We start from the raw sequence: 25,976 nt of genomic DNA on the forward strand, positions 1-25,976 counted from the left end.
TCAAGTTGTTGTCTTGTCAGTAACTTTAATTTTAACTTTGGATCAAATATTGGGTTTCCATCTTTATCTCTTCCAATAACACCATATGGTAGAATCTTCATTTATACTAAAATAAAAATTTAAATTATGCCGTTCGCTCTTTTGGAGCTCAGGACTTTCATGATTTCTTCGTAAATTTCCTTAAGATAGAATAAATAAAATTAGTTTTATTTTTATTTATTTTTTTTATTTTGTATGTAAGAACAGAAATGTCAACAATCAGCACAACAACAATCGGCACAACAACAATTCAAGCCACGAACGGTGGGACTCTGTCCACAACTACAGCACCAAACTCGTTAGTTATGAATCCTATGTCAATGTTAGTAGAGATGAAAAACTTCATTCCTTCTTCATATACTTTTGAAACAAAAATCCAGAAGATAAAGCAAGAACTGTTAACAAGTAATTTAGACTGTAGTGCGAAAGATGAAACAAATGAAGAATATCTTTATGAAATGCAGGACATTATTGACCATTTGCCTAAACTACCTGAAATCCAACAACAAAAACTAACTATTCCAGAATTCGATGAAATAGAAGTCAAAGCAACTGACTCAGTAGAAATAAAGAAGTTCATACGAAAGGTTAACTATGAGTTTCTTGGATTTCATTGCAACCACAAAGTCATGGACAAAGATTGCGATATGGTATATAAGAACATCTCTGACATATACAAATCTGGGGAGTTTAAGACCTACGACAACTTTGTTTCGTTAGTTGCTGAATGTGTATGGCAGATAAGAGATAAAGATAGAAGAGGTAAGATATGGAATGAACAGATAAAACCCGCAACTTTTGAGTTAAAGAGAGCAATTGACGCCTTAGTCATACTAGCAGGTAAGGTTTCAGAATATAACGCAAAAATGAACCCACAATGTTCTAAATGTAAAGCAGCAATGAGGAAATATAACTACTCCGTCAAAGAGATAGAACGTATGCGAAACGACTATGCTGACTTAAAGAAAGAGATGTCAAACATTGAGTTTGAAACAGTTGGAAAGATAGACAATGACACCAAAGTGGTTAGAATAGGTGATTTAAACGTAAGATACTCAAAGAAATACAACAAATATTCTTTGTCAGACATTTTATCTCCATTTGGAAAAAAAACAAACCACTGGGTTAAAATTGCTTCTACTCAGAAAATTTTGACAAGAAATCCTGAGCTTATGATATCGGTAAAATTCTATGGAACTGCAGCATATCTCATCGACAAAAGTCTTATACCAATAGTTTTGTTATGGTTAGACCCAGTTGTTGGATATAACTTCATAACATATGGTTCATTCGATACGGAACGTTGCAGTGAAGGCTTACTTTACATCGTTCAGAAACCGAAGGACTTCAATACAAAGAGATATAAGATAGGAAGGACATATAATATAACTCTAAGATATGACAGTACAGTCAATATAGTCAAGGTTGTGTTAGTTAATGATATGAGAGCTGCAGAAACAGAACTACTTGAAAAGTTTGAGAAAATGTATGGTGCTCCCATAAAAGGTAAAGAAACGTTTGAAGTAGATGAGATAGATAAAGCTATAAAATTATTTGACGAAGTTGCTGAAAAATACATGTAAAAATAACGTTTACCATGTAAAACGCTTATAAAATAACTGGGGTAGAAAAGAGGGTAGAAGACAGGTTAGATCTAACCTTCTACCCTAAAATATATTTTTATTGAATTCAGCACAAAAATCTGAGTAAAATGGCATAAGATTGCTACCCTCGAAAAACCGAGGATAGAGATTCCGTACGAAAAACAGTGAAATTTCTCTAGACCGACTTCCTTCGGGGTCGCCAAAACTCTATGAAATCATGAATTTCCTTAAGATAGAAAAAATAAAGTTAGTTTTATTTTATTTATTTTTTTATTTTGTATATAAAGACAGATATGTCAACAACAGAGAACACAACAACAGAGAACACAACAACAGTTATCGTTCATGAAGCTATAAATGAAGAATACGAGTACATACAGTTTAACAAACAACTCCGTCTCATTCGTTCGGTCAAAGATGACATGTACCAAATGCAAAGTATTTTGAATGCTCTTCGTTCTACAAAGCAAGCATACCATTGGTTTGAAAACCAACAGACAAAAGAACTTTTAGAAGAATTTCCTCATATGTTTGCTTCCCTCGGAAAACCGAGGGTAGAGATTCCGTACGAAAATCGCAAGAATTTGGCTCCTGGTTTGAAAGGATATTATGTTCATAGACTTCTTGTAAATGCTGTTGCAATGTGGGCTTCACCTCGCTATGCTTGTTATATTTTCATGATGTTAGATGAAATTCATAGACAAGAACGTGAAGAGATGGAAAAGAAACTTCATGCAAAAGATGAAGTCATTGAAGCAAAAGACAAAAACATACAGAAAAGAATACCACGTTCGGTACCAAAAGGAAAGGAAAAGAACTATAAGTATATGATTTATACTGAAGAGATGGAAAATGAAGAAGATAAAGATATGGTTATGTTGCATTTAGTCAGAAGAAACAACAAAAGCTTTTATGACTTAGCTAAGATTTACAAATCTGACAGAAACTGGTTCTATCGTGAAAACTTACCGATTTCAATGACCCCAAATGAACAAGTTAAACAAATAGTTCAAGATACTTTACCTCAAACACACTATGATATTAAAGGTTGCACAATACTTACATTCAAAGAAGATTTGCCATTACTGAAGGAAAAAATAACAGAATATTTCGATAACTTCAAAGAGGAAGAATGAAGTCACAACAACATTAATGAAGAAGTCACAACAACAACATTAACGAAGAGAGAATGAGGTGAGATCTAACCTTCTACCTAAATTATATTTTTGCCTTCCTCCTTTCGTAAATGTCATGTTGTCATCATTTTTAAAAGAAGTTAATTTAACCTGGTGACGTAGTGACACTGAAAAAAAATTAATTACAGACATAAAATATATTTAGTTCATTCATTGAACTCTATACCATGCGTAAACTGTCATGTAAGGTGGCATGTATTCTTTACTTTGTCCCGTTGTTTGCGTATATCCTGAAACGAAATGTGTATGGTTTCCTCCTCCCTCAGTGTTACTCCAGTAACAATCTATAGCAAACTTAACGTTGTCTTTAACATCATATCCTTTACCTTTTGTCATTCCTGACCAATCCCAATATCTATGCTTATGCCAACCCGCTTGAGATGTGCTTAAATCTATGTAGTGACTGTGTGCAGGTAAATTTTCACCTGTAATCGTTTTACTTCCCCCTGTTTCCTTTGAAGAGTTTGCACAATACAAAAACCTGTCAACTATTTGTTCCCATGCACCAACACCAAACATTACTTGAGGACCTCTTGCATCCATAGATGTATAAATAGAACCTACTGGGTTCATTAAATCAAACATATGAGATATTATAGGATTGTCTCTTTTGAACTTAAAATATAGTGTAACTATTTCAGGTTTCTTCTGGTTTGTGTCAGAATATTTTTATAATATAATCTTATGTTTTCAGGGTAGGTAAAATCTTGACTATAATATTTATTTCTGTCATCTTCATAATAGTATACTATTCTCGTTTTTTCTATTGCATTATATCTTTTATATCTATAATATTCTAAATATAATGTTTGCTTTTTTGGGTCTACACGTGCGTCAACACCATAGTCATAATAATATGGTGCTGGAGCTGGGTCAGGCAATGTCATATCTGCCATTTCATAAACTCTTAAATATTTCTTTTGTTCGTCTCCATATAAGTTTAAGTAGCAGTTGTTGTCTAATGGAACTTTAACTTGTGTACCATCATTCTTTATATAGCCTACATACATTTCATTGTTATTTTTCGGAATGAGTTTATACCGTATACCATTTCTTAAGGACTGTACCAATTGCCATCTAAAATATTTATTTTCTTCATTGACAGAAAAGTCACCAACAATAGTTTCAATATTTTTTGTTCCTATCAAACTTTGGTATATTTCGTTAACATATGTTTTATCTGCCTTTTTCATTAACTCATCGTTAACATATGTTTTATCTGCCTTTTTCATTAACTCATCGTTAACATATTCCTTATCTGCTTTCTTATTTAACTCATCGTTAACATATGTTTTATCTGCTTTCTTATTTAACTCATCGTTAACATATGTTTTATCTGCCTTTTTCATTAACTCATCGTTAACATATTCCTTATCTGCTTTCTTATTTAACTCATCGTTAACATATGTTTTATCTGCCTTCTTATTTAACTCATCGTTAACATATGTTTTATCTGCCTTTTTCATTAACTCATCGTTAACATATGTTTTATCTGCTTTCTTATTTAACTCATCGTTAACATATGTTTTATCCGCCTTCTTATTTAACTCATCGTTAACATATTCCTTATCCGCCTTCTTATTTAACTCATCGTTAACATATGTTTTATCTGCTTTAAGGTCTAAACATCCTGAAACCCATCCTGTATCGGCTTTTGTTTTTAAAATCTTTGATGTCCATTCATGATACCATTCAACCATTTCTTTAATTTCATTATCTTTTTCATCAACATAAACCAAATTTGCTTTCTTCGTTAATTCACTATCAACCCTTTCTTTAATTTCATTATCTTTTTCATCAACATAAACCAAATTTGCTTTCTTCATTATGTCATTTAGGAAACCTTCTATGAATTCCTCATTTAAATTAAATCTTCCAATCTTCAAAACTTTAGGAAATGCATTTAATGCGTAATATCTCTGTTCTTCTGGTGGAATTGATGTTATATCATCCGTTATACCTTTAATTTTAGAATTCATAAATAAAATTTCTTTTATATTTGATATCACTGCACCACCTTTGCAAACGAATTCGAAATGGTCATTTTTCAATACTATCTCCAAATCTCCATATTTCAACCTTTGCGTTTGTTCTGCCGTCTTTGAATTATATGCATATATGGCGTATGTAATGGTCTGCGCCTTAAGTTGTTGTAGTTGCTGTTGTTTAATCATTTATTACGATTTAAAAATAAATATTTAATCCGTTATCTCATCAGCTATTTTTTCTATTTGAAATTGCCATAATATTTCATTCATGAATTCTAAATCACAATCAAATAGGTCAGTTATTCTAAATTTAATATTTGATAAATCTTTTGAATGAAGAATAAATGAATTCCCGGATAATTGAAATGGATATGATAAAGAAAATGTGTTTAAGTTGATGGATAAAATGTTTTGTATTGATGGGTAAGAGTTAGGGTCTAATGTTTGATGTGAAAATCTCATTGGGGTATTAACTTTATCACATTTGATTAAAATGAAATTGGAACCGGTGTCAGAATACAAAACATCCCCAACATCTTTTTCAAAATTTAATATCCCCAACAATGAACGAAGATGAGGAGTACAAAATTTAATTTTCAGCGGAAATTTAATAAGGTTATTTATTTCATCAAGTTCAAAAAGTTTATCAGGTTTTGATTTAAAATTTTCTTCATACCATACGATAAATGATTCATTTAAATAACTTAAAATCATGTTAATATCCCATTTCGTTATCACATTTTTATATACATATCATACGTTTTTTCATGGTCATCTTTAATAAATGATATATAATCTGAAGGGTCTAAAAGAATGGGATTAAATTTACCACTCACAGAAACGAGAGTAACATTATAAATTCCGCTAACTGTTAAATTTAATTCACAGTTATTATTCGAAATAATATTGATAATTGACATTTTTTATTACGATTAAAAATATGGTAAAGCGTTATTTTCCAGTGATAAATAAAACTAGAATAAGATTACCTCAAGAATTCATAAATTCAACGAATAAGAAATTCATTCATGTTATAAATTTTAGTGTTTTCAGAAAATACGAGTCAATGTCATATTCATCATCAGGTTATATTTCACTTCATTCAAATTTAGTTCAATCAAACCCATATAATGACCATTTCATAAGATTTTCAGATGGTATTAAAAATGTAATTGATAGATTAAAATATGAACAGATTGACAATATCGAATTTTTGGAATTTTGGTTTAAATATCCCGATGGAAAAAAGACTGAAGTTAAAGATAAAGCAGATACTATAACAAAAACAATTACAATGACCGATCCAGATAGTGGGGAACAAAAAGAAATAAAACAAACGATAGAAACTGGTGAAAGGTCAATTATTATCGATTATGATTCAAAGGATTATTATTCGATAATGTTAATGCTTGAATATTAAATAGCCTTAACAAAGAATTTTTCAAGTGATATTTTATATTCATCAACTATTTTATTATAAATATCATTATATGTTAAATGAAGTTCAGTTGTTGTTCCGTTCTTTGATATCTTAATTGTGCTAATATCCTTTATAGGATTTATTTTTGCAACTGTTCCGCAGCATGAAACCTCATCATCTATGAAAAATTGAATCTTAACGTCTGAATCTTGAACATCACAAAGAATGGCAATAATGTGAATTAATGATTCATAAGGTAAAATAATTAAACCGGATTGGTCAATTAAATTTATTATTGAATCATAATTATTAATTATTATATCACGGTAAATTTTCATTAATTCAGAATTAATGTCTATTTTATATGGGTTATCAAGTGGTGGTGTTGGGTATGTTGGATAAGTGGGAATTTCAACAGGTTCTTTACTGGGTTCAGATAAAATGATTGGGTCTCCATTCTCATGGTTTTCTTCATTCTCCTCATTCTTCGGTAAGTCACGAGTTAATAAATTTGGTTGAGTTGCTGACCTTGTTAATTCAGGGCTAACATTAACTTTAACATTTTGAATAATTCGTGATTTATCATCATTTACGTTATAACCAACCGTAATCTCTGCTTTTGCGTTAGTGTTCTTTTGATTAGTGAAACGTCTTCTCATTTATAATCGAATAAAAAAATATATTTAAACTTTTATTTTGTCGAACTTTTGAATCTATTATTCCCTGTATTTGTTCTTGAAGATGATTTATTGCTTCATTATCGTAATTAAAAGACCTAATATATTCATTAATTGCATTCTTATAATCATCTGATTTCTCAAATTTTCTTTTATCTGATTCCTTAACTAAATCATAAGTTAACCTCGTTGCTGATAAAATGGTTTCTTAATTAAATCTTTGAATGCTTGAGATAAAGCACCTGATGCAATTCTTGCTACTATAATTGGTTGGAATTGCTGTTTAAGTTCATCTTTAACATTTGCGAAAACTGGATCGAATAAAGAAACTTTAAAGAATTTCTTAGCTGAAATTTCAGGTCTAATATTTGCATATTGACCATCAAACTGTATTAGAATATCGTGGTAATCCATCGGTCCTCTTCAATAGCATTTAATTCTTCATTGAAATAAGAATATGGATTATGACGGTATAAATTAATTGGACCATGTTCACCTTCTCCAATGTATTGTTTAACAGCTTTTCCATTTTCATCAAATTGCATAGGATAACGTTCATTATATGCTTTACGTTTAGGATAATCAGACATAGTTAATTTATAACCATTTATGACTTTAATATTTCCTTGACCATCAGTAACGAAAACTTCATTTATACCATCAGGTTTTCCATTTGGACCCGTAATGTCTGCTTCGTGTGCTTCCCAATTTGGACCATGACGTTTGGCATATGCTTGAGCTTCTGGTAATGTTAAAACGTTTCTCATTTGTTTAACATCTTTTTGAAGACCAGCAACAATATGAACTATTCTTTCATTCCATCTGGAACTTTCATAGTTCTATTATATGCACCCTTTTTGTTTGTTCCTTGTTTTAATGGAACCTGTAGAAGATTTGCTATTTCTGTCATGTTTAATTATAAATAAAAAATAAAAATTAATTATAAAAAGTTAATCAAATTTAACACCTCCTTTATTTAAATCAACTATTATTTTTCCATGTTCACCTAATTGCTGATATTGTGTGTAAAGTTCATTAATGCTCATTGGTAAATTCACTTGATAAAGCATAACGTTCAACTGTTGACGACTAAACCACTGAAAATGAAAAGTGTTGATAGATTTGATTTAATGTTTGTGCTTAATGCTTTGAAGTATTGAACAGCCATGAAGAATGAACACTGAATGTGTCGACATTGAGTTAATAACTGATTAAAATATGATTTCTCATTTGTTATTAGTTTTGATTTCACCGCATCATCTAGAAAAATGAGTGAATGCAAAAATTCTCTATCAAAATTTGAAATAGAAAGTGTTTCAAATAATTCATCCCGTTGTTTATCAATAATTTTATCCTCTAATCCTTGCTTCTTGATTGTATTATATAATTCTTTATACATTAAAAAGTTTTTTAAATAATCTTCTGCTTCTTCTTGTGATAAATAAATAATTGGAATTTTGATTAAATGCTTTAAAGATTCAAATGTATCATCTGAAGGTGAACCTGAACGGTTGATATAAATTAACACATGTGAATGGGGTGAAGTGTTAGCAATAATGATAATTTGTTTTAATATCGTTAATGTTTTACCTTTATTTTGTTTACCAATTGCTGCAGTGATTGAATTTAAGTAACATTCAGAATATGGAATTTTCATTAATTTTTCCTTAGATAGAGCATTTCTATTATCACTCAATGCTTCATTAATCATATCATCTACGTATGTATTATATACTCCTGCTAATTCTTCATAAGGAGTGGATGAATTTAAATCCATTTAATCAAAAATAAATTTATAATTTTAAACATTTCTATTCATCAATATTTCATCATATGAACTTCTATACTGTGGTGGTGTACCTGTTGGATGATATTTCAAACCTTCATCCGGTGTCCATGTCCAATATGTAGTCCTAGTAAACCAAACCTGAGGAGGATTTGTCACCTTTGAACAGTAAGTGTCATTTACACCCTGAATGATTGGATAAGCTTTCACTTGTACTGTAACTTGTGAGTTGAAAGTTTCTAATCCATCAAAGAATATACCCGCTCCATCACGTTGAACTGGAATAGTGCATAAGAATGAAGTTTGGTCTTTCCATGTTCTAGCTAATGGCGCGCCATATCATCATTCAGTGGTCTAGTTAATGAGTCCTCGTATTCTTCCGTGCATTCATTCACTCCATCTAAATCAGAAGCTTGAAGCATACGTGTAAAGAATATATCACCCACTGTGGTCATCGCTTGATCGGGGAAGTTTCTGGAATCTATAGTGACTTGAAGACCTCGAAGCATTGGATTTTCTAAAACTGTTCTTTGCATTGCATTCTTCGGAAATGCTAACACAACATCTGTAACATTATGAAGAGCGTATGAGAAATCAGAACTGATACCTTCAGGAGTGATGCAACCTCCATTTAGTGAACGAACGTCAATATGTTGAGCTGGAATCATGAATGGATCTTCCTTACTAAATAAACGTGGTATTGCTTTAACTGATTCTTCAATTAAACCGTATCCTGGTGTAATGCATTTATCCTCTAAAACTTCCATCTTTGTGCATGAAATAATAACGTCTTCAACTGTTGCGTCAGCAGATGTAGCGGCTAAGCTTGTAATTAATTTGGCAGGAAGTCCGATTTGTTGGAATTTGCGATCATATTTATAAACATGATTCATAATCTTTTCATAATTTTCATCAGTTATCTTTTCATAAACGTAATTTTGTAAATCAGCAACTCTTAATGGGTCAACCTGACAAAATACTAAAGTATCCCTGAAAACATAATATTTAAGAATGATATCACCAAATGATTTAGGATAATCATCGAACGCCTGAAATGCTAACAAATCATTTATCGGAATAATCATATCAAAAGTGACATCAACTTCTTCATTTGCTTTCTTGAAAACTTCTGAAGGGTCAAATATTTTACCACATACTGAGTTATCATATTTTTGAACATTATTATATAGCGAATGAACAAACTTTTTAACTTTCCTTTCTGATTTTGGTTTATATGTTGCAAATGCGAAAGATTCACGGGCGCAATCCATCTGAAGATAACCGACATCACCTCTTTCATTCTTTCTACTTCTAATTGTTTAAAGCTTTGATTTGATGATTTGTAACCAACGAATAAACGCATGCATTTAAAAGCGGCATCACATGTGAAAGCTTTATTTGAAACAAGAGTTACTTTAACTTTGCGTTTAATATATGTGTCACCTAATTGGTTCACATCATGAGCAGGGTTTGTAATTCTTAAATGAGTTTGTTTATCATCAAAATATGGAGCATCAGAGTCATAGCATGAACTTTCAAGTTCTCTATAATATCTTCTACCGTCATTCTTTGTGAATATTTCATTTATCTTTTCGAATGAATGAAATACATTTCCATTAATCGGTTTAGTGTTTGGCACCAAATAGTTAGTCGTCATTTATGATGAAATAAAAAAATCAAAATTAAAAGATGAAAATGAATTTTTAATTTTAATGAAATAATCAACTATGGCTGCAGGATTCTTTAAAAAGTTATGGGATAAAGTAAAAAGAGGAGCACATAAAGTTTGGGAAACAATGAAGAAAGGAGCAAATTGGATATTTAAGAATAAAGAAGCAATTAGTGACGTTGCAGAACAAATAGCACCTAATGTTCCGGTAAGGAAGTATTAAATAAAGGAGATAAAGTTTATCATCGACTACAACCGATATTAAGATAAAAATAATATTTATATTTTTCCACTACTTTCCTCCTATTTTATTAAGTATTCCTTCAGCAATTCCACCAACTGCGTTACCTGCTTGTGCTCCCATCGCTGGATTACCTGCTTTAGCACCTAATACTCCACCTATGATAGTTCCTGCCGTTTTCGCTACTGGTGCCAAAAAGTTTGCAATGGGTTTTATTACTTTCTGATGAACCCATCTTGCTGCTTTCTTAATTCCTTCCCATAATTTTTTAAAGAATCCTGCCGCCATTTCTGATTTAATATTAATTAAAAATTCATTTTCATCACTTATATTTTAATTTTTATTTTATGATAAATGAAACCGATTTTAAAAATAAATGAAACAGAGGAGGAGGAAAGTGAAAATGTTCAACAAAAAATAAACGTTGTTAAACCCATCACTGAAATAAAAATTTTTTCATCTGTTGAAGAATTTAATGACTATTATGCTAATAATAAAAAATTATTTGAAGAATTGACAACGTGTAAATTGAATAAAATGTTTAAAGTTTAGAGTCCAAGACCCAGAGGGTCATGGATTCAAAATTTCAAAAATAAAGGGGGTGGTTAGTTTGAAATCTATTCCTCAATCAAGAATCACCTCATTAATGAAAATTGATGATTTAACAAAAAGAATAGAAGAGATTGAAGAGCGAATAAATCAAATTATTGATTTCATAAATTCAAATAATCATTAGCTTCATTTATTTTTCATTCAAAAATGTAAGACATGAATTTTTAAAGTTTATTTTTTAAAAATTTTTTTATTTCATTATGGTAGTGAATCTTTCATTCATGAAAATAATTATTTCTAATTTCTTTTACTCTCCCATACATACTAGATTTAAAGAATTCAGAACATTTCCCATAATCTCCTAAATGTTTTCTTATCCCTAACGTGTGCCAGTTATTATATGAAACTGAATAAACTTTATCTTTATCTTTACACCTTTCATCACTTTCATCACTTCCAATATATTTATATCTCAGTTTTGATTTAGCATTTTCATATTCATTAGCGTTTAATAATTCACAGTCTTCCTTTTTAAATTGATGTTTAAGATATTCAGGATTTAATACTCTACGTTTATATGCTCCTAACTTAGTTCTAAAGGTTTTTCTACAAAATTTAGGAATTCCATCCTCTTTAATGTCATCAATGATTTCCATTTCATTATTTTCAATTTCTTCTTCTCGTTTATGAGGTCTTTGATTATGACTCCATTGATTCCATGAAATTAAATATTCTTTATCATTATATTTATACCTCATTAGCTTATTTTGGCTTTCATATTCATTTAATAATTCACAATCTTCATTTTTAAATTGAAGTTTAACCCATTCAGGATTTAAACGATGTTTAATTAATCGCGGAATATCTGACATCATCTATATATAGATTATTTTATAAAAGATAAAAAATAAATTATTTTAAAATTAATGTTAATTTTTTAAATGATGTGTTTAGTATATAATATTTATTACTAATTTATTTAATAATGTCGCGTTTTCTTACGAATTCATGACTTAAAAAAACGTAAGAAAAAATTTTATATCATCTATATATAGAAGATAAAAAAATATACCTCCATCTATATATAGACGTAACAAAAAAAGTCACACAACCCGCACTCTTATACTACTTGGCCAAATACAACTTATGATATTGTCTAAATATAGTGTATGAAAGTATCTTAAGATGGCACAATATTTTATGTATGTAATTTTCATGAATTAGAAATTTAATAATTTTAAAAACCATTTTCTTTTTTGTTTATTGAGTAAATCATTCATCAAGAATACTTAAACTTCCGATGAATTCTTATTGACTAAATTCTAATTTGAACATTACAATAATAGTAGTATATGTGAACGGGTTTAGTGACTTTTTTTGTTACGTCTATATATAGATGAAGGTATATTTTCACATCTTCTATATATATATGATATAAAATTTTTTTCTTACGTTTTTTAAGTCATGAATTCGTAAGAAAGTGTGACATTATTAAATAAATTAGTAATAAATATTTATTTATAAATCATTAAAATTAACATTAATTTTAAAATAATTTATTTTTTTATCTTTTATAAAAGAAGCTATATATAGATGATGACAGATATTCCGCGATTAATTAAACATTGTTTAAATCCTGAATGGGTTAAACTTCAATTTAAAAATGAAGATTGTGAATTATTAAATGAATATGAAAGCCAAAATAAGCTAATGAGGTATAAATATAATGATAAAGAATATTTAATTTCATGGAATCAATGGAGTCATAATCAAAGACCTCATAAACGAGAAGAAGAAATTGAAAATAATGAAATGGAAATCATTGATGACATTAAAGAGGATGGAATTCCTAAATTTTGTAGAAAAACCTTTAGAACTAAGTTAGGAGCATATAAACGTAGAGTATTAAATCCTGAATATCTTAAACATTTATTTAAAAAGGAAGACTGTGAATTATTAAACGTTAATGAATATGAAAATGCTAAATCAAAACTGAGATATAAATATATTGGAAGTGATGAAAGGTGTAAAGATAAAGATAAAGTTTATTCAGTTTCATATAATAACTGGCACACGTTAGGGATAAGAAAACATTTAGGAGATTATGGAAATGTTCTGAATTCTTTAAATCTAGTATGTACGAGAGAGTAAAAGAAATTAGAAATAATTATTTTCATGAATGAAAGATTCACTACCATAATGAAATAAAAAATAATTTTTTTAAAAAATAAACTTTAAAAATTCATGTCTTACATTTTTGAATAATTTATTTTTTAATTTGTATGAAATGAGCGTCAAAACTAACAATGTTAAAAAAATGGGATTCACAAATGAGGAAATAAAGGATATATTAGAGGAGGCAGGTTATGAAGTTAGTAAATATTATTTAAGAAATTGTCAAAAAATTCGCGGAGTTTTTAAATGAGTTTGATTATGATGGAAAAATGAATAAAGATGATGTTATAAATTTCTTATATCCCACATCTAAAGAAGAAAAACCTAAAGAACCTGATGTTTTCCCTGAATATTATGAAGAACGGATTAAAGATGATGAATATACGATGAAATTGAAAGAAAAGGAAAATAAGAATGAAATAGATAAGAATTAAGAGAATTGAAAATAATGAAAATGAAGTAGAGGGTTTAATGAATATCCCAGCTTCAGAATCAGAAGTTCAAAAATCTCATGAAGAAAGATATAAAAATTACTTTTTGGAATCAACACAAAATTTATTAGATGGTGATATTGACGAAACACTTTCAGAAGAAGGTACTAAATTTATTCATAAACATAAGTTACAATTTATTGACGATGGAGATTATCCATGTATATTACTTTCACCTCCTCTTGATTCTGAAAAATTCAAAAAAGCACTGAAAAATGTAACATATGCAACAAATACGATTAAGAAAGAAGACCATGATATTTACACAAATTATTATTTAAATAAATGTACAGGTGTTGATAAAGTTTTTGATTTGTTAGATAAAATATCAAAAGAAACAATTGGTACATATAAAATTTTATGCGATTGTGGTTTCATTATTGAAGATACCAATAATGTTTCATATGAAAGAACAGCACCGAAGGAAGACGAAGTTGAAAGGTCTATACCATTCGTTATTAAGAACATAAAAGATATGAAAACTTATAAACATTATATTTATTCATTTATTTCAGAAAAAATGGAAGCAACCCATAAAACATCATCTCATCATTTTATAGCTATTCATACATTCCTTTTCAAAGTTGTGAAATTAAATAAGACAGGAATTAGATTTAATGTATCAGGGTACGCATTCTTGAGTAAATTAAAATGTATTCGTCACGTCGCAGATGATAAAAATTTATGTGTTCTTAATTCATTTTATGGACTTTAGCCCTGGACTCTCTGAGTCTCGGACTTTAAAAAAAATAAACTTTATTTTTATTTATTTTTTAATTTTTTATTCTTACATAAATGAACAAAAACGGAACAGCTAAAATGAATGATAATCAAATTAGAGCAGAAGGTAGAAGGTTATTTAAACGCTTCTATAACATTCCTGATGGTGTTAATCCTAAAACTCGTAGAAGCTATTTAAATGAAGCAATAGATGCATATGAAGGGTTTGACATTTCATCAGAAAGTGAGAGGTTAGCAAGAATGTTAAACGTTAATATTGATTTTTATTATTGTGACCCTCAACCAGAAGACGTAGACATAAATAAGGTAGACTTTCCATTAGTGGAATCAATAATGATAGATCCAGAATTTGAAACAGTAAATATTTTATTAACACAGAGTCCATGTGGAAAACTTCACGCTGACAGAATTACAGACGTTGAAGCACTCACAGGATATAAAGTTTGCCCCTTTTGCAAAGAAGAAGTATATTCTATCCGTGATGATCCAGAAAGGAAAAACCAAAGAAGATTTTTAAAACATTGTGAGAAATGTAAAGAAAATAATGGAAGATTAATTCAAGACGTTCAATTGCAAAACACACAACAACCATATGCACCACATATCACGAAACAGAAGATATATCAATGGCTATTAGCACATAATTTGCAGGAATATTATAAACCAACAAGATATTATATTACTTTTGACTTCGAAACATTAGAGACTAAAGAAGAACTTCAACTTTCTGAATGTGCAACTTTGAACGCTTACTTAAAACCATTTATGGTATCATCAACTGTCAAAATAAAGCCGCAAAGCGGCGAGGTCGTAGACCGTGATAAAACATTTACGAGGAATTTTTGCTTAACTTCGAGTGATTCGTTCATCTCTGATTGGATTGAGTTTTTATTTTCAACCTGTTCATTAGTTGCTAAATCAAATATTGAACAATATGAAGAATTAATGAAGCCGCAAACGGACCAAACGGCGGGGACTTTGTCCCATACATTAAATGAGAAACAAAAGGAAGCAATGAAAGAGCTTTTAGATGAAGAATTAATAAAGTGAATATCATAGGTTTTAATTCGGGAAAGTTTGATTTAAATTTAATTCTTCGTGATTTAAACACTGCAAAATGGAAAATAAAATCAATGCTGGGTTCATCTTCTCAATTTAAGCAAATCATTGTAAAGAAAACAAACTGTCCATATGAATTAAGATTTATTGACATCAGAAATTATATAGCGGGTGGAACATTAGACCAATTCACTCAAGATTTCGGAAACAATAAATCACGTGTTAAATCCTTTTTCCCTTATCAATTCATCACATGGGAGAATTACGAAGAAGAATTATATAAAGTGGAACCATTCACTCAAGATTCATTTTATTCAGCATTAACTCAAGAAACTATATCCGATTCAGATTATCAAATATATCTCAATGATGCTAAAAATTTTGAGAATAGATTAGAATATTTTATTCATTATTGCAATAAAGACGTTGAAATTATGATTGACCCAATTGATAAAATTATTGAAGAAACATTTGTTTATAAAATTGACATGCTTCATAATCTTTCTTTATCATCGAATGCATCAATGATTCGTTACGCGTTAGCATATAAGAACTTCAATCCTAACGAAACATATCCAGAAGAAGAAAATGTGGAATCAAGTTTTGAATTAACAAAAAAGTATTGGAAATATAAAATTGATTCATATAAGAAACAAGATGAAAAAGCAGAAAGGATACTAAAAACAATGTTTCAATGAATGACTATCAATACTATCACGATTTAATCCTTTCATCTAAATGCAAAATGTGTGGTAAAGCGTTTACATATGCTAATAAACCAACATTGGATAGAATCGATAATGAAAAACCACATACCAAAGAAAATTGTCAGTTAATGTGTTGTTATTGCAATGTCGTAAAATCAAATAAAGATGAAGATGTTCAACGTTTAAGAATCAATTTAAGAAATTATGCATTAAAAAATAATTTACCAATGACTTTAGATTCAGTTGAAGCTTATCACATTCTCCGTAATGGAATTACTGGTGGTCTATCAAATGTTCAACATCGTGTTAATCTTAAAGGAATCACGCACATTAATAAACTTTCATATAATCCAGAAACTAAAACTGTATCAAATGAGGACACCACCAACATTATGACTCATTTCGTTGGTGTTGACTTTAATTCATTATATCCTTCATCATTTTCATCTAATCCTCATGATTTCATTCAATATACTGACCATAAAATGTATATGCCGGGAAGATTGAATGGTGTTATCATTTGTGATACAGCAACAAAGAAAGCAAAAGCACTGGGAATAATTAAAAGAAAAATACTTTATTCGTGGCTGAAGTAAAGGGTCACATTGATGAAAAATACATTAATGATTACATAAACTTTTTACCGATAATAAGAAACTTAGATATTATCACAGATGAAAAAACAATTGGCAGTTTTATGTATAATTACATGAAATCAAACAATCTACCAGTTGACCAGAAACAGAGGAAATTAACTCAGTTAGCATCAACACACAACCAATATCAACCATTTTCTTCTTATTATCTTTGGTATCTAATAGACAGATTTCATTTTATCATTGATGATATTCAATCAATTTTAACATTTACGAAAAACACTTGCTTTAATGAATTTGCGAACGAATTTATGAACGAAAGACAAAAGGCTGAATTAGAAGGAAATAAAGGAAAAAGTTTATTTTGCAAGATTTCACTTAATGGATCATATGGTTACGATGCAATGAATACACAAAATTACGCAAAGACTAAAATAATGAATGCACAGAAGGCACGCGTTGCATGTATGTCAAATAAGTTTAAAAACATAAGAGAAATAGGTGAAGATACGTATCAAGTGATGCTTAAAGATAGATTTTATAGATGTGATACATGTTTACAAGAGGCATTCTTCACTTTAGATAACGCAAAATACTGGTATTTGGTTTTCATTTATGATTTTATGTATAAATGCATGAATGTTAATCGTTTTCATTTCATTGAAGGTGATACTGATTCATCTTATTGGGCAATCGCTGGCGACCCAAATCTTCCTAACACTCAAGCATTTCAAGCAATTGTTACGATAAACAATTTTATGATAAAAACATTTACAAATTCGCACCTTTTGATTTCTTTGTTTTGATGAGAAATTTAAACCTAAATTAAAGAATAAAGCTGAAGAAAAAGCACATGAGAAGAAGTTATTGGGTTTAGCAATTGAGAAACAAGGCGATAACATGGTTGCTTTATGCCCCAAGTGTTATACATCATTCAACGGTTCAATTGATGGAAGTGATTTTAAAAAGATTGCACAAAAAATGAAAGGTGTTAGTTTACGACAAAATAAACAATTAACACCTAAAAATTATTTGGATATAATAAATGATAAAGTGATATTTGATGGTCAGAATATTAATTTACAACTTAAAAATGGTCAATGACTCGCTTAACAATTGGTAAGACTGCATTAACAGGAGCACACACTAAGGCTGTATGTTGTTGAAAAATGGATGTTGTATGCCATTTATTTAATAAAATGCCACAGAAGAGACAAAAGGAACCGTTAATGATGTTTTTGATACTATGATTCAAAGAGGTGGGCACCCTTAAAACATTTATTTTATTTTTATATAAATGGATAACTCAGATTTAGAAAATTTAATTGATGATTTAGTACTTAATCAAAAATTTCTTAATTATTATGATTTAAAAGCATATCTCCAAAAATATAATAATAATATAACGGGTGATGATATGGAATATTATTATCCATATTATAAAAATGAAATTTTGAAATATCATAATAAAATAATTTCTGAAATTAAAGACAAAATTAAAAATAATGAATATTCAAAGGGAAAAACTAAATCACAACTTAAACAATTGAAAGATTTCAAAAATAAAGTATTAACAGAAGAAGATATTGATGAATTATATAAATTATATAATCCTGAGCCGCAAAAGCAAAAGGAGCAAAAACAAAAGGTGCAAAACACCCAGGTCCTTCAGACCATAAATGATGCACAAGCTTTAATTTATGATTCATTAGTTAAACCATATTCAGCCCGACTTTTAAATGAAGATCAACTTTTGGAATTCATCCTTCAACATAAACTCGAAGCGGGAAAGTATATTAAACCTTTATATACAGCATATTTAAAACAAATGAATAGAATACATCCAGAATTAATGAAGAAGGAATGAATTCCAAAACTTCATCATCCAAAATCAAAGCAGATAAAATTAAACCACTTGCAACACCAAAACCTCTAACGACAGTACCTGCAACACCAAAACCTCCTCCTCCTTCAGTTAATCCTTCATCATTCACTTTATTATATCCATTTCAAACATTAAAGAAGCAAAAAGATTTTAAAAAGGATTTCAAGATATTAAATAAACCAATTGACCCGAAAATTCAACCGTTAAAGGAAAAAATTTAGTCCCTTCATTTGCTCCATATCCATATTCATACGAAATCGATCATCTGGAATATTCAAAAGGAAACGTTACTTATTTATTTGCCATTAACATTAACACTAGATATTTACATTGCATTCCGGTGAAAGGGAAGACAGAACAGGAAACAAGAAGAGCTATTCAATACTTACTAGATCATGAAAGAGTAGATAATATAAGGGGTGATGGTGATAAAGGATTTCAGGCAGCTATGACTCATTATTTCCCACAAATTAATTTTTACTTTTCATCCTCTCCATATACGTTTCATAATAAAATAGTTGATGCGGTAATGAGAACTCTTAGAGATGCGTTAGGGGTTAACGGTCAGATATACTGGGATGGAAATCATGACTCCATCATACAGCAGTTAGTATATTATTACAATAATACATGGCATAGAACAATAAACAGGAAACCGGTGGAAATGAAAAATGATATTTCAAAAGAATGGGAATATATTAGAAAGCAAATGGAAAGGTTAAATGATGTTAAACGTGAACAAATTAATTCGGGGCTCATGAATTTTAAACAAGGGATAAAGTTTTAATTCATCTCGATTATGGAAAAACTGATAAATCAATGACAAAAAGAAGACGAAGATTTGACACAATAGCTGAATTTGTTAGATATATTAACGGCAATGCATTAGTTGAGGTTAACAATAAATTAATAGAAATTCCGATTTATTTTATTACTCCATTATATTTAAATAATATTTAATTTTTTTATTTCGTAAGAAATGAGTGACAACGAAGCATCCAAGAGTCCAGACGATGAATAAAAAAGAAACTAAACAGAATTAAATCAAAAATATGCTATTACAAAAGAAGCCACAATGCGGTGGGGTTGAAAACGATCAAGAGAGGAAAGAAATAATCGAAAAATTAGAAACTTACCGTTCAATCCTTAAACTGAGTGAAGCAAAAATAAAAGAATTTAATAGAATAAATAAATTGGTTGGAAGAGATGAATTTAATAAAGATGAATTTTTAAACTCTATCCAAATTTAATTTTTATTCCTCTTTGACAACATCTCTCTTTCCATCATTACTGCATAACCACATTTTCTCAATTTTAGTGGTTTGTTATTTTTAACATGTTCTTGCATCATTTTTATCATTTCCTCCCTTGTTATGATTCGTGGTAAATTTTGAGCTTGTGGGGTATTCATTTATGATAAAAATAAAAATTTGTTATCACTTATTTTATCGTTAATGTTTTTAGGTTATTCAATAATTATTTATTTTTGAAGAACTGAAGGTGTCACTATGTCACTCAGTGTCACTCGGTTATTTAACTTCTCTGAAAAAATGAGACAACATGACATTTTGACAACATAGTGGGATTAATGAGGAAGGTAGTTATTATTTATTTTTGAAGAACTGAAGGTGTCACTATGTCACTCAGTGTCACTCGGTTATTTAACTTCTCTGAAAAAATGAGACAACATGACATTTTGACAACATAGTGGGATTAATGCAAAAATAAATTCAAATCATACTTTATAAAGCTTCATTTACAGGTATTTCATCATCAGTAAATGATTCCTCATTATCGTTTGGTTCAACCTGTTTATATAATCCTTTCATTTCTTCTTTCAAAACATAATACCATGTCTGTTTACCATCTATTCTTCTCTGTTTCTTATCACATTTATCCTTAATACTCATTTGAAAATTCTTGTCTTTCATGTCTGATGGTTTGCAGAATAGAGCATTTTTACATGTCATACCTACACACAATTCATCATAATGTGTATTTATCCATACATCTAAAGGATTTGATGATAATTCAATTAAATCTTGTTTGGCTTCAGTCATCGGTATGATTCGTACATTAAATGATGAAAGGTCATATTGCATAAAATATGTTAAAAGGTTATCATAAAATTCCTTTGTGCATGAATCCATCAAATTCTTGAAGTAATCAAATTGACCCTTAAATTTACCATTAACTCTTAAAACCACATATCTTCTGTCTCCAACTTCAATTTTGACAGGGTAGACGTTGTTAGTTACGAAAACAAAGTTTGCAACATTCTGAGCAGTTCTTCTGGGTTGATTCTTTTCATTAATTCTAATCTCATTATCCGTTATAATTGATTTCAAAGCGTTGAAGTTTGCGAGTCTGTCTTCACCTACATTCTTGAGTTCATTAAGTACAAGAAACATTTTATTCTCAACTACTGAGTTGAAATAACCCGTTAGCTCACTTATTTCAGTAATGTTTTTACATGAATAACCAGCGAGAAGTTCAGAAATAATGTCTGTAAATCTGTTTTTACCTGTTCCCTGAAGTCCTTTCAAAATAATTGCTGTTTCATTCTTGATTCCAGGATGTTGAATCATTGATGCAATCCAGCCGAAATATTTATACACTTCATCGTTATTATCACAAATGGCTTCTTTAATGAAATTCATAAACATCTCAATTTTTGAGTAATCAGGCTTTTCAAGAATGTTGTATTTATAACCCTGAAACGTTGAGAAAACATCTGGGGAATCAGATTTAAAGCAAACACCCTTAACGGTTAATGAAGACAATTGATTTAGTAGTACATCCCATGCTGTTATGGTTTTACCTTCTTCTTTAAATAATTTAATCATTTTGAGTGACTCTTTCATGTTTGATTGAAGAACGAATGATATTTGATTCATTTTGTCGTGTATGTTGTAATCTTTTTGAATGAAATATTTGTTTCCACAATCTACAAAACGGATTACACGTGATAAATCCTCAATTACTTCAGAACTGTTTTTATACTGATGATTTTCAGCCTTGCGTCTAATATCTGTTATCAAAAACGAGTCATCAAGTTTGATATCAAATGTTATTTTTGGCTTACGTAATAAAGGCAAAACATATTCATCATAATATTCCTTTTGATATAGTTTTAGAATCTTCACCAAAACAAATGGAGAAGTCATTAAATGTGCATATCTACTACGTGCTTTTTCAAAATTACTTTTTGCATTTTCTGTTAAATTGCAGAAGTTATAAACGTTGTCGTATGCTTCATTAATTAAATGATTAGGTAACGAATTAATTGCTTGAAACAGTGTGAATAATGTAACTTCTTTTTCTAAATTCATATTTCCACCGTCATTATGTACTTCAAAATCACTAATACCATCAACTATGCTCTGGGCAAGTTTATCGTCAATGTTTACATTTTTGTTTTCATTCATGATAGTCTTTATTTCTTCGTTCTTCTGTTCAACTCTTACCTTAATATTCAAATCATTTAATATATCATTCACTGTTCTGGTTAATGTTGAATCATAACTTCCACGAATGAATGAGTATGTATTGATTGGTTCTGTTGCATTCTTGCGAACTCTTGAATCAGCCATAACCACTAAAGAACGCTTTGAATCATCAATAGAAGTCATGATATCAATATCATAATCATTGCAGGAATAGCATTTAATCATTCTGTTCGAGGTTGAATAGAAGAAATTAGTGTTGCAATAAATGTGAAGACCTCCTGAAGCGGTTTTAACGATAACATCTTTATCCGAAAGTTTTGATAAAATGTCTTTTCTAACTGTTTCTTTAAGTTCATCATTGTACGATTTATTGATATCAACATCTATAATCGTTAAATTTGATATTTTATTTACTAATAAAGCCATACCAGTTTTCCTTCCTCTTCCTCCATCGTGTTTGAGGTAGTTATGTAAATCAATCATGTTTTCACCAATTCTTTCGTTGAGGGTTTTAGTTTCTGCCACAACTAATTCCTCAGCTAATTCCTCAACTAATGAATCAATAACTTTTTCATCAGAAACGATATAGTTGCTGTTGTTGTTTGTTGTTGTCATTTATATAGGAATAAAAAAAATAAAAATAATTTTAAAACTAACTTTATTTTTGGGCTGCATCATATTTCCAGTGATGTTGTCAAAATGTCATGTTGTCTCATTTTTTCAGAGAAGTTAAATAACCGAGTGACACTGAGTGACATAGTGACACCTTCAGTTCTTCAAAAATAATTAATTATTGAATAACCTAAAAACATTAACGTAAACATTAACAATAACACATATTTCCAGTGATGTTGTCAAAATGTCATGTTGTCTCATTTTTTCAGAGAAGTTAAATAACCGAGTGACACTGAGTGACATAGTGACACCTTCAGTTCTTCAAAAATAATTAATTATTGAATAACCTAAAAACATTAACGTAAACATTAACGTAAACATTTATTTCTGCAGTTCATCCACTACTTCATTACCTAATTAATTACAGACATAAAATATATTTAGTTCATTCAATAAATGCGGTACCATGCGTAAACTGTCATAAATGGTGGCATGTATTCTTTACTTTGTCCCGTTGTTTGTGTATATCCTGAAACGTGATGTGTATGGTTTCCTTCTCCCTGAGTGTCGCTCCAGTAACAATTTATGGCAAACTTAACGTCATCTTTAACATCATATCCTTTACCTTTTGTCATTCCTGACCAATCCCAATATCTATGCTTATGCCAACCTGCTTGAGATGTGCTTAAATCTATGTAGTGACTGTGTGCAGGTAAATTTTCACCTGTAATCGTTTTACTTCCACCTATTTCCTTTGAAGAGTTTGCACAATACAAAAACCTGTCGACTATTTGTTCCCATGCACCAACACCAAGTACTACTTCTGGTCTGGTAGAGTTCATTGAAACATATAATGAGCCAACCGGGTAAATAAGATTCGGCAAAATTTGTTTAAGCACATTGAGTTCCTGTCTTAGATGCATAATACTATTGTCATTAGATATCAAAGTATCTACTAGACTTGTTGCCGGTGGTATTGTTGGACCTTTACTTGGCAAGGTTGTGTTTAGTGTAATATCATCTGCTGTAAAAGTTGTAAAACTTGTATGTGTATGAGTCTTATCTGCCTTCTTCATTAACTCACTGTTGACATATTCCTTATCTGCCTTCTTCATTAATTCACTGTTGACATATTCCTTATCCGCTTTAAGGTCTAAACATCCTGAAACCCATCCTGTATCAGCTTTAGTTTTTAAAATCTTTGATGTCCATTCATGATACCATCCAACCATTTCTTTAATTTCATTATCTTTTTCATTGACATATTCCTTATCTGCCTTCTTCATTAATGCACTAGCCACAAGTCCCTTATCTGCTTTCTCCTCTAACTCACTAACCACATATTCCTTATCTGCTTTCTTCATTAATTCACTGTTGACATATTCCTTATCTGCCTTCTCCTCTAACTCACTAACCACATATTCCTTATCTGCTTTCTTCATTAATTCACTTACCACATATTCCTTATCTGCCTTCTTCATTATGTCATTTAGGAAACCTTTTATGAATTCCTCATTTAAATTAAATCTTCCAATCTTCAAAACTTTAGGAAATGCATTTAATGCGTAATATCTTTGTTCTTCTGGTGGAATTGATGTTATATCATCCGTTATTCCTTTAATTTTTGAATTCATAAATAAAATTTCTTTTATATTTGATATCACTGCACCACCTTGCAAACGAATTCGAAATGGTCATTTTTCAATACTATCTCCAAATCTCCATATTTCAACCTTTGCGTTTGTTCTGCCGTCTTTGAATTATATGCATATGGCGTATGTAATGGTCTGTGCCTTAAGTTGCTGTGGTTGCTGTTGTTTAATCATTTATTATGATTTAAAATAAATATTTAATCCGTTATCTCATCAGCTATTTTCTATTTGAAATTGCCATAATATTTCATTCATGAATTCTAAATCACAATCAAATAGGTCGGTTATTCTAAATTTAATATTTGATAAATCTTTTGAATGAAGAATAAATGAATTCCCGGATAATTGAAACGGATATGATAAAGAAAATATGTTTAAGTTGATGGATAAAATGTTTTGTATTGATGGTAAGAGTTAGGGTCTAATGTTTGATGTGAAAATCTCATTGGGGTATTAACTTTATCACATTTGATTAAAATGAAATTGGAACCAGTGTCAGAATACAAAACATCCCCAACATCTTTTTCAAAATTTAATATCCCCAACAATGAACGAAGATGAGGAGTACAAAATTTAATTTTCAGCGGAAATTTAATAAGGTTATTTATTTCATCAAGTTCAAAAAGTTTATCAGGTTTTGATTTAAAATTTTCTTCATACCATATGATAAATGATTCGTTTAAATAACTTAAAATCGTGTTAATATCCCATTTCGTTATCACATTATTTATATGCATATCATACGTTTTTTCTTGGTCATCTTTAATAAATGATATATAATCTGAAGGGTCTAAAAGAATGGGATTAAATTTACCACTCACAGAAACGAGAGTAACATTATAAATTCCACTAACTGTTAAATTTAATTCACAGTTATTATTCGAAATAATATTGATAATTGACATTTTTATTACGATTAAAAATATGGTAAAGCGTTATTTTCCAGTGATAAATAAAACTAGAATAAGATTACCTCAAGAATTCATAAATTCAACGAATAAGAAATTCATTCATGTTATAAATTTTAGTGTTTTCAGAAAATATGAGTCAATGTCATATTCATCATCGGGTTATATTTCACTTCATTCAAATTTAGTTCAATCAAACCCATATAATGACCATTTCATAAGATTTTCAGATGGTATTAAAAATGTAATTGATAGATTAAAATATGAACAGATTGACAATATCGAATTTTTTGGAATTTTGGTTTAAATATCCCGATGGAAAAAAGATTGAAGTTAAAGATAAAGCTGATACTATAACAAAAACAATTACAATGACCGATCCAGATAGTGGGGAACAAAAAGAAATAAAACAAACGATAGAAACTGGTGAAAGGTCAATTATTATTGATTATGATTCAAAGGATTATTATTCGATAATGTTAATGCTTGAATATTAAATGGCCTTAACAAAGAATTTTTCAAGTGA

At 29.6% G+C, this 25,976-nt stretch overlaps 6 protein-coding genes and 5 pseudogenes across 11 annotated transcripts, besides 2 other annotated features; 5 read left to right on the forward strand and 6 right to left on the reverse strand.

Moving 5' to 3' along the window:
• Positions 1-8,575: part of a mobile genetic element that runs on past the window's edge.
• TVAGG3_0334840 (organellar and viral DNA polymerase type B) lies at positions 249-1,323 on the forward strand (the record flags this gene model as incomplete). The annotated part of the gene is made up of 1 exon (XM_001292413.1): positions 249-1,323. A coding segment is annotated over one exon (1,075 nt), but the record flags the coding sequence as incomplete, so codon positions are not given.
• TVAGG3_0334850 (uncharacterized protein) lies at positions 2,489-2,779 on the forward strand (the record flags this gene model as incomplete). Its single annotated transcript, XM_051230590.1, has 1 exon — positions 2,489-2,779. One exon carries the CDS (start codon positions 2,489-2,491, stop codon positions 2,777-2,779), a length of 291 nt encoding a protein of 96 aa, XP_051100320.1.
• TVAGG3_0334860 lies at positions 3,211-4,818 on the reverse strand (annotated as a pseudogene). Its single transcript has one exon. A coding segment is annotated over exon 1 (1,608 nt).
• Positions 6,244-6,906, reverse strand: TVAGG3_0334870 (uncharacterized protein; the record flags this gene model as incomplete). The annotated part of the gene is made up of 1 exon (XM_051230591.1): positions 6,244-6,906. The coding sequence occupies one exon, from the start codon at positions 6,904-6,906 to the stop codon at positions 6,244-6,246; it is 663 nt and encodes a 220-aa protein (XP_051100321.1).
• Positions 8,576-10,671: 2,096 nt separating the features above from the next.
• Positions 10,672-10,908, reverse strand: TVAGG3_0334880 (N-acetylmuramoyl-l-alanine amidase family; the record flags this gene model as incomplete). Its single annotated transcript, XM_001295103.1, has 1 exon — positions 10,672-10,908. One exon carries the CDS (start codon positions 10,906-10,908, stop codon positions 10,672-10,674), a length of 237 nt encoding a protein of 78 aa, XP_001295104.1.
• A 2,783-nt stretch (positions 10,909-13,691) lies between these two features.
• Positions 13,692-25,976: part of a mobile genetic element that runs on past the window's edge.
• On the forward strand, positions 14,634-15,106 carry TVAGG3_0334900 (uncharacterized protein; the record flags this gene model as incomplete). Its single annotated transcript, XM_051230592.1, has 1 exon — positions 14,634-15,106. A coding segment is annotated over one exon (473 nt), but the record flags the coding sequence as incomplete, so codon positions are not given.
• On the forward strand, positions 16,637-17,681 carry TVAGG3_0334910 (annotated as a pseudogene). The gene has a single exon. A coding segment is annotated over exon 1 (1,045 nt).
• On the forward strand, positions 18,239-18,981 carry TVAGG3_0334920 (annotated as a pseudogene). Its single transcript has one exon. A coding segment is annotated over exon 1 (743 nt).
• On the reverse strand, positions 20,569-21,221 carry TVAGG3_0334930 (annotated as a pseudogene). Its single transcript has one exon. A coding segment is annotated over exon 1 (653 nt).
• TVAGG3_0334940 (Prim-pol domain family) lies at positions 21,570-22,758 on the reverse strand (the record flags this gene model as incomplete). The annotated part of the gene is made up of 1 exon (XM_051230593.1): positions 21,570-22,758. A coding segment is annotated over one exon (1,189 nt), but the record flags the coding sequence as incomplete, so codon positions are not given.
• Positions 23,340-24,716, reverse strand: TVAGG3_0334950 (annotated as a pseudogene). Its single transcript has one exon. A coding segment is annotated over exon 1 (1,377 nt).

This window comes from Trichomonas vaginalis, chromosome V (assembly GCF_026262505.1).
Source record: "Trichomonas vaginalis G3 chromosome V, whole genome shotgun sequence".
Classification (NCBI taxonomy): Eukaryota; Parabasalia; order Trichomonadida; family Trichomonadidae; genus Trichomonas; species Trichomonas vaginalis.